The sequence below is a fragment of the Trichinella spiralis genome (assembly GCF_000181795.1).
Source record: "Trichinella spiralis strain ISS 195 chromosome Unknown Scfld1, whole genome shotgun sequence".
In the NCBI taxonomy this organism is placed as follows: Eukaryota; Metazoa; Nematoda; class Enoplea; order Trichinellida; family Trichinellidae; genus Trichinella; species Trichinella spiralis.
This window is the reverse complement of record NW_003526940.1, coordinates 2736115-2744845: the sequence shown is the minus strand read 5'-3', so window position 1 is coordinate 2744845 and position 8731 is coordinate 2736115. Positions and strand designations below refer to the sequence as shown.

Below are 8731 nucleotides of genomic sequence, written 5' to 3'. Positions count from 1 at the left end.
CTTTCAGCGATGTAATATCCCGTTTCTGGCATTTGAGAAAGACGCTGGCTTCTTTAGCGGCTATATCTTTCTTCAGCTTTATTGGTTTTCTTTGACTTCGATAGCTTCTTTGATCTCTTCTTAATCTTTTTTAGAATCTTTCTTTTCACCTTTTGGTTCATCATTTATCACCAATTTTTTGTCTGCATCTCTTGCGTTTCGTGGTACAATGACCGGCTGATCTACATCTATCGCTGTAACTTCACTAGCCAGCGTCAATTTCGGTGATTTAATATCCGTTTCTGGAATTTGAGAAGACGCTGCTTCTTTAGCGGCTGTATCTTTTTCAGTTTTCTTGGTTTTCTTCGATTGCGACCGCTTCTTTGACTTCTTCTTAATCTTTTTAGAATCTTTCTTTTCACCTTTCGGTTCATCCGTTATCTCTGGTTTTTCGTCTGTTTCTTCAGCAATTGGTGAAACAATGTCGAGCTGATCGACATTTATCGCTGTAACTTCACTAGCCGGCGTCAGTTTCGGTGATGTAATATCCGTTTCTGGAATTTGAGAAGACGCTGCTTCTTTAGCGGCTATATCTTTTTCAGTTTTCTTGGTTTTCTTTGATTTCGTCCGCTTCTTTGACTTCTTCTTAATCTTTTTAGAATCTTTTTTTTCAGTTTTTTGTACTTCTTGAATGAATACATCAGGCTTTCTTTCAACAGTGATTGGCTGAACAATGACTGCTTCATCGCCAACTGCTGCAGTTATTTCTGTTGCTGTTGGTGCTTCCATAACTGCTATTTCTGTTTCATGTGTCTGTTTGTTCATATGTTGTTTTAGTGTCACCTCCGTTTCGTTTTTCTTGCTCTTATTCGACTTTGATTTCTTTTTGGACTTCTTCTTCTCTTTTCTGGATTCCTCCTCTCCAATTCTTTCTGCTGTTTTTTTCTCTTTCTCTGACAGTCTTATCCTGCTCATTCCGTCAATTAGTCGGTTGCTCTCTGTGGCTTGTGCTTTCACTTCTGGTGTCCATTGCACCATTTCATCTTCCAGTTTGCTCTTTTGTTTTTTCGAGCTTATATCTTTCTCTATCATCATTTCTATCTTTCCTTTCTTAGTTTTTGTTGATTTATACTTTTTTGCAGACTTTGATTTTCTTTGTTTTTTGGTCTGCTTTTTTTATTTTTTCTTCTACTTTAGTCTGCTCTTTAAAATCCCTCTGTGCAACGACTTGCCCCATGATATTCTGTTCTTCCATAAATTGTGCAATCTTTTGCAATTGAAATGGTGTTACTTCAGTTCGCAATTTTGTCTCAGATTTCTCTTTGCTCATCATATGTTGCTTTACTGACATCTCTTTTTCCATTTCACTGCCTTTTTTGGATATGGATTTTCTTTTCAGTTTTCTTTTCTTTTTTTCTGAATCTTCCCGTCTTATTTTTTCTGATGCTTTGGTTATTTCTTCTGTCGCAACGTTAGATACAATTTGCAGAATTACATCTTTTGTTTCAGCGACTGGTGGAATTGTTTCAGGTGAACTTTCCGTCATTTCCATTTTTTTATCAGTTTCTGTTTTCTCTTTTCTTTTATCCGCTCCTTTCGGTATGCTTTTAATAGCTTTCTTGCTCTTTTTGCATTTTGTCTTCTTTTTTGTTTTTCCCACCTGTTTCTTGTCTGCTTTTAGCTGCAGTTCTTTTGATTCCTTAATAATTTCCTCTGGTGTTTTCTTTTCAGGAATTGCTGTCATTGGTTGAACTCGCGTTTCTTTCCATTCCAAAGTTTGCTTTCTTTTAGTAACAAAGTGGTAGATCAATGCAAGAACAATCACAACGAGAATCGCGGTAAGGAGCATTTTTTTAGATAATACGTATTGCTATTTCTGAAAATTTCAATATCATTAGTATCGTAAAATTTAATGAAACCATAAGTTCCTACATATATTATAAATATCAAATGAATATAATCATAATGCGGCAAATGAATGATTGATTGGTCACTTACCTCGACAACTTGAAATTTGCCTCACGTACCCCAAGCTCGGAAAAAGATGAAATGATAAATTTTGCTAACGCCGTCCTATAAGTAAAACTTTAAAAGTTATTACTTTGAACAATTTTGTTTTACCTTTTGCTTAAATTTTAAACAAGTCTGTTTTGTTTTGTTTAAATTTCTTTCTCATTGAGATTTTTAAAGTTGTCTATGGCACTTTTACTTGAAAGTAATGCAGTGTCATGTAATGTTTTACCTATGTTAGTGTCATGTAATGTTTTACCTAAAATATGTTTTTCATTTCTTGACCCACACCATTTTCTTAATACCCTGCAAGGATTTGCAATCGCATAATCTACAACAATTTTCCCGTAGCTGTAGAAGATTTATTTGTCTGTCAAAATATTTCTGTATCTTAAAGAAATGCTGCATGTTCGCATTTTCATGGATTTAAATTAATTTGAAATATCACTGCATTAGAGATACAAGTAAATTTAGGCTTTTATGATGAATGTAGCTGCTTGTGTGAAATTGCGTGAAACAGATAAGCTCATAACAAGCAACCTGCAAAAATTATTATAAAATTAATTAATTTTCGGACGCTCTGTACGAAGTGAAATTGATTGGAATTTTTTATTTGCTCACTGTTGTTTCATCTGCTGGATTACTGCCGCTGGGATTCTCTTAAGTTGTCCACTGTCATTTCTCTTTATTTTTTTCACTAGCTGTTCAGTTATAGGCTGTTCTGCGTTGAGCACTCGTTGGCAGGTGAATTGTGCTTGTTCATTATCTATTCCGCGTTGATTTTTTATTGTGTAATGGTTGTTTAAAAAAATTTGACCTTTGACTTCTTTCATTTAATTAATTTACCATCTGGGTCAAATTGTAATGGCATTTTAAGCTGAAGCAAAGCAACCTTGTATCCGGATGTTGGGAAATAGTTGCCTTAAATGGGCGGTATCAACGCCGTTTTGAAATCACAAACAACTTTCCTCATATCAAGTTGGATGTCAAATTCTCCTGCTTTGCAATGGCGCAATTCAGATATCCAGCTATATGTGGGCATATCTTTTCATACTATCTAGCAGTAGGCAACTGGTTGCAATTCACCTTTTAAGCATTTCTGAGAATTCAAGGCTCCCATGGCAGCACTAGCAGTCACTTTGAGTCAGCAGCGTCGCACCAGCCTCCGTCGGAAAAATCAATTTATAACTGCTCAGTGATTGAAACATTGAAAATTTCTGTGCGTGTTTAATCCTCGTTTGTTCTTCAGTGAACAGCAGTTTCTGCTGTGTTGCTGGAAGGCCTCGAAATCTACTGTACCGGATGCTGTATATCATGCTTTAGAATTGGTGCCACACTGGAAAGTGACCGGCGGTTTCTACCTTGGTGAAGGCATTGCTTGCCAGCTCATTGTAAATTTGTTGAAAGATTTTCCACGGACAGTTGTTTGAGTTCATTCCTCTTCTGTAATTTGAACAGAGCATGTTCATCTTCTGCGCAGCTCTGCACATCTTCACTGCTTCAAATGACTTGTGTCACTTCCAAACTGGTGTAGAGTACTGCATATTAGCCGATTGTTCTCCAAATTAGAGAAGAAACTGCTACCTTGTGATATAACAGTAATAATATGCAAGCCATTTCCTTTTCCCTTGACACACATCCAGTATTTCTTGTTTCGATCTGTACGCTTCAACGTATAGTGGCTATTATCTGTATATTTATTTTTGTTGGTTTCTTTGAGTAAATACAAACTGAATTTCATCACTGTTCATGTCTATCACTGAAAAAAACTCACAGAAAAAGAAAAGTTCACAAAGTCAACAATGAGAAGGGAAACAAGAGGGATTAGAGTTAGTTCACGGTCTCGAAATGTTCTTTAAATAATTTTCACGCCATTCTGGCTTTTTGTCTAGCTCAGTCAATTGGCTCTAGCATTACGCCCAATATGACTTCGTTTTCTGTTTTCTAATGTGCAGTAGCTTTGTGTTTAATAGAACTTTGCTTCTGGGTTTCTGAGGTCCATCATGCATATTCTAGTCTTAGTAATATTAATATTGACATCTAAGAAAAATGCTCGCCATTTCCATCTCAGAATTTCTGCAGGAAAAATTTGTTGGAAGCAAGATTATACTTTACATTTGATTCCTCACTTTCTTGTGATGCATTATAACAACAAGCAAACTAATACTGTTCTTCAAAATGTCCACTAACATTTGTTTCGCTCCTCAGCTAAAATACGTGCTTGTTCGCAATTTTAAAAGTTTTATGCATATAATGTGTACGCCTTTGTTGGAAACTGTTCAATTTTTTTGCTACATAAAGTGATTCGAATCCAAGGGAAAATGATAAATTGTCCACAGCTGCAGTTGTCAGCTAAAACTAGGAATGTTGATTGATGAATGGTAGAATACCTTTCTAAATTTAACCTGACCATTCTATGAAACTCTTTCTTGTTTACAGTCAAAGAATTTTATTTTAATCTTTCCAAAGTTTTGCTCTCTTTCACCTGCGTTGTTTTCCTCTCTATATTTTATGTAAATGAAAAATATAAAAATCTGGAATTTTATTTACAAATAAAGAAACACCTGTTTATACATTTTGTATAAATTATGTAAAATATGTTTTCCAGTATCTACACTAATGCTAAACTAATAATAACTGAATGCTAAGATTTGCACATCCAGACCAGAATGCTTAGCAATGATTACATGGCTATAGAGCATGGGCGGGACTGGTACAAAGATAAAGGTGAGAATGGACAAAACTGTGATAAAAAACTTTAACATAAAACTATTTGCATAGTTTAGCATCTGCTGTTGGGCAAAATGTTTGAAAGTGCAACAGATCAGATAAAGCATAGCAGTGCTGTTTAATTTCAAATGTCCAACATTTCCTTATCACTGAAATACATGTATTGCCATTTGAATATTTGTCACAAATTTTGATAACAGAACAAATGTATGTTTACCTGTCTTCACTTTTATATTTGCTCATCCCTTTATGTCAAGTTATTATTTTAAAATAAAAATTACTTCGTTTGATATTCAAAACTTTTAGTAACATCTGTGTAGTATTTTAAAACAAATTTTATTTCGCTGCAGCTATTGATACGAAAACGGCTACGGTTATATTTTCAAGCCATAATTTTCAAAACATCTGTACTATAAATTAGGATATCAAAACATAATTAATAAATTAAAAATGTAAAAATATTCATAATTTCTCATTCATTTCTCTACCATTCCAGCGTTGAACAGTAAAATTATGTGCACGTATAATAACCCTCTGATGGTTCGTTAAAAAATAAACTCATTCTGACTATTTGGGGTAACTTGATCCCACTCTTTTGGAACCACATCCATGTTTTGATTATATTCATGGCATTTATTTACAAAATTAAATTTTAGTGCTGTATGCATGTCATGAAAATAATACACTGACAATGTAACATACAAATGATATATGAAAAAAAGAGCATATGCATTCTACGTAGGATATCAGGCTACGTAAGCTGTAAAATGCATTGGCACCATCGTTGTCTTGGAGATGAATATGCACATCTATTCAATATATTATAATACTACTCATTCGTCAAAACACTCCTGACACTGTAAGCAACAATGTTTGGGGAAGCAGTGCTTGCCACAAATACAGCAAACTGTACTTACTGAGATATTACAAAAGTTGCATTTTCGTTTTTGAACAGTAGTGGCAGTTGTTGGTGGTATTTGTGAAGGCAGAACTTGGAATTGCTGCTTTCACTGCTCTTTTTATTGATTGAGGATTTCGCAGGTGTCGGTTAAACTAATCTTCGACCATTCTTTGGTGCCATCTTATAAGGAATAGTCTTCGACAACATGATTTGTTTATCATCTATTCTGTATTGTTTGCTACCTATACCACATAGTATCAGCCACAGCAGCACAATTCAGTATATTAAACCATAGAACCATATGCCATCGTCGTTTCTTTCTCTTACATGAGCAAAGTCGTACCAGATGATTTAGGTTACCAAATTGTTTATTCTGTTGCCTGTTCTTCTTTGAATGTATAATCAAACATTCGATCTTCAAACTTATCTGATGAAGTATCGCTGGAACCATCACTGACTTCGAGCAGTGCCGTTGGAATGGAAATGTAGTAAGGCACAACTGTTCTGGACAATTTACTGATCACGAGTGAGAGCAAGATGTTAGGAAATCTTTGTACGTGGGCATGAATTTTATCAGCTGTGTGTGGTTAGTTGATACTCATCACTACCAGTATTTCATGACCATGGTGTACGGATTGACAAAAAATTAACTTTGCAGCGTAAAGACAAACAGAGATCTACAACCAGGTATTTCCTACTTCGATGTTATTGACGACAGATTCGTGAACTCGAAAACTCCGCCGTGGTTATTATTACATTCCATTATAGCTATGCCTCCAGTAACAAGTGCGCACAACAGCTGTAACCTTTAGCTACAGCCACACAGCTGCAACTTTCCACTACTAACACAAAACTTCAAAAGTGAAAAACCTCCTTTTTAGATTATCATATTCACATTTTTACAAAGCTAATTCTCATGTAACTCCCGCTAAATCCTGAAAGGAAAGAAACCTGTATTACTGCAAAGTAAAAATGCAGGTGTGAATACGCAAAAAAAAACTGATTTATAACTGACAAATAATTTTGAGACGAAAAACATAAGCTTTAGCATTATATTGATCCAAATGGACCACAGTATGTTAAGTTTTGTGTAACGGGCCGCTGCCTCGAGCAGGCTCGTCCGCTTCTTCCACGAGGTTATTGGCGCGTCCATCGCTATTTGGCGATGAGCCGGTATTGACCGGCGCATTTCCCTTCCTTTCTATCTCTCGCTTTCCTGATGGCATTGCGACAATAAAACAACAAACGGTGAGTATATACTTTATTAAGCATCGGAAACAAGGATCGACGACGATGTAACCACGAACACACCTCTGGCAACTTGCCAACACTGATGTAAAAAAACCACTACCGTAATCCGCCTCCGATCTTCATGTCTTATTCTTCATACGGTAGCTTCAGTTTTCTTCGTCTTCATTTTCTGCAGGAAAAATCTCATTAGCTCGGTCCGTGTCCGCTGCATTTGTTTCGAACAGTATAATGTGAACCATATTTCCAATTGACCAGAGCTACTACACTTTAAGGGTAAACACTCAAAACGTATGTTTGAAGTGCAATACCCGAAAATGAATAACGAACGCAGAGCAGTAATGATAACGCCTTTCTCGAGTGAATATTCATTCAACAACAACAACTCTTAACGAACAGACATTTATATATATAAATTACTTCCGGTTTGAATAAGGTCACTGCTTACAGCAACTGCCGTTGGCAATTTTCCTTATCATTTTTGCATAAAGTTACTTCCGTTACGCGCCTCGCTACTTCTAGTAGTCAATTCAATGGATTTTACCTGTTCTGGATGCGACAATAATGTCAATAATAAAAATAGTAAAAGTGCAATCATTTACAATATTGGAATCAAAAAGTCTGAACTTGTCGTCCGTGAGACTAGGTCTCTGGCGTGTGTCCCACTCAAAATATCCGCCAAGATAATCCCCTAGGTCTCACTGACCAATAGATGATAAATTTTTCAATAAACAAGCAAATTTAATCTACTTTATTTGGGATAATGGATATTCAAATATCATTCTATTAGAAGCTGGTAGTTCTGAAATTAGATGCCATTCTCATCACGTTCAGTTCGAGTCATTACGAGTTTGAGATACATAAGTATTTTAGGTATGATTCAAAATAAGAGTTTATAAATTTATGATTGCAAATCTCATTAATTGAAACTATTGGATGAAACACTGAAAATCTTGAAAATACTAATGTGCAAACATTAATGCGAATTTAAACGCTTCATAAAAATCCATTGTAAACAGATATTTAACTTTTAGTAAAAGTATCATTATCATAATCAACTACTTTTAAAATATCATCAATCAAAGTAAAGACTTAACATTTCAGAAACGCAAAGCAGGAAAAGATTTTCTATTTGCACTTAAAGTAATCTGTTTTTCAATGTGCATTTCAAAAGTTGCACTGATAAAGCAGCAAAAATAAATAGTGTAAGCAACAAGAAATGAAAACAATGTAAGCAAGGCAGCATTGTTTAAAGAATAATTATCATGATTAAATTACTTTCTGTAAGCATAACTCAAATCAACAGCAACGGTAAATTTTTAGTAAATATTATTCAGTTTATTCTATGCTATAAATATTTACCATCTTAAATGACATGATTTAAAATAGGCTCTAAATTCAGAATATAACGTGGTCAATGGCATTAATGCTTTTGGAAGTTATTCCAGGGATGGTCCCATTTGGTCCCACATCTGTTCCCATTCGGTCCCACTGTTCATTTATTGGTTGTTGATCTCGCTATCTTATTAGACCGTAAAGTCTTGGTGGTATTGGTTATCGTTGTGTAGTTGATCATTGAATCAACTGACTCCCTTGTGATTGATCAGCTGTATTATCATTCATTTCACGGTTAAAATATTCAGCACTGGATTTGTTTTGGCAAATAGGATGACGTAACTCAAAAATGGGAATGGCATTATTTCTGAATTTTATCGCAGTTTGAAGGTCATTCGATGAAATTTTGTTATTTAAATATATCAGTTGCGCTGTAGCAGGGATTCTTTCAGGATCAGTATGAAGAAAAAAAGCAGCGGTAGAATGGTAAAAATTCCGTATCAAAGAAGCAGTATTCAAAACGCCATG

General features: G+C 35.1%; 4 protein-coding genes across 4 annotated transcripts; 1 reads left to right on the top strand and 3 right to left on the bottom strand.

Annotated features, from left to right (window-relative positions):
* Positions 1-120: 120 nt before the first annotated feature.
* Positions 121-1071, bottom strand: Tsp_09004 (conserved hypothetical protein). The gene has a single exon (XM_003382107.1). It carries the CDS (start codon positions 1069-1071, stop codon positions 121-123), a length of 951 nt encoding a protein of 316 aa, XP_003382155.1.
* Positions 1072-1105: 34 nt separating this feature from the next.
* On the bottom strand, positions 1106-1828 carry Tsp_09003 (conserved hypothetical protein). Its single transcript, XM_003382106.1, has one exon. It carries the CDS (start codon positions 1826-1828, stop codon positions 1106-1108), a length of 723 nt encoding a protein of 240 aa, XP_003382154.1.
* A 1087-nt stretch (positions 1829-2915) lies between these two features.
* On the top strand, positions 2916-3419 carry Tsp_09002 (hypothetical protein). Its single transcript, XM_003382105.1, has 3 exons — positions 2916-3023; positions 3102-3184; positions 3239-3419. Exons 1-3 carry the CDS (start codon positions 2916-2918, stop codon positions 3417-3419), a joined length of 372 nt encoding a protein of 123 aa, XP_003382153.1.
* Positions 3420-6699: 3280 nt separating this feature from the next.
* On the bottom strand, positions 6700-7466 carry Tsp_09001 (conserved hypothetical protein). The gene is made up of 3 exons (XM_003382104.1): positions 7364-7466; positions 7011-7255; positions 6700-6981 (listed from the first exon to the last, which is right to left on the bottom strand). Exons 1-3 carry the CDS (start codon positions 7464-7466, stop codon positions 6700-6702), a joined length of 630 nt encoding a protein of 209 aa, XP_003382152.1.
* Positions 7467-8731: the final 1265 nt, after the last annotated feature.

What these genes read in the sequence shown, in the direction of transcription:
- Tsp_09003 (XM_003382106.1), bottom strand. Translation starts at nt 1,828, where the DNA reads ATGCTCCTTACCGCGATTCTCGTTGTGATTGTTCTTGCATTGATCTAC.
- Tsp_09001 (XM_003382104.1), bottom strand. Translation starts at nt 7,466, where the DNA reads ATGATTGCACTTTTACTATTTTTATTATTGACATTATTGTCGCATCCA. An exon ending in TAGCGAGGCGCGTAACGGAA is followed by an intron (nt 7,256 to 7,363) that starts GTAACTTTATGC and finishes CTGTTCGTTAAG; the next exon opens with AGTTGTTGTTGTTGAATGAA. An exon ending in CGAAGAAAACTGAAGCTACC is followed by an intron (nt 6,982 to 7,010) that starts GTATGAAGAATA and finishes TGAAGATCGGAG; the next exon opens with GCGGATTACGGTAGTGGTTT.
- Tsp_09002 (XM_003382105.1), top strand. Translation starts at nt 2,916, where the DNA reads ATGGGCGGTATCAACGCCGTTTTGAAATCACAAACAACTTTCCTCATA. An exon ending in ATTCAGATATCCAGCTATAT is followed by an intron (nt 3,024 to 3,101) that starts GTGGGCATATCT and finishes TGAGAATTCAAG; the next exon opens with GCTCCCATGGCAGCACTAGC. An exon ending in AATCAATTTATAACTGCTCA is followed by an intron (nt 3,185 to 3,238) that starts GTGATTGAAACA and finishes TTTGTTCTTCAG; the next exon opens with TGAACAGCAGTTTCTGCTGT.
- Tsp_09004 (XM_003382107.1), bottom strand. Translation starts at nt 1,071, where the DNA reads ATGATAGAGAAAGATATAAGCTCGAAAAAACAAAAGAGCAAACTGGAA.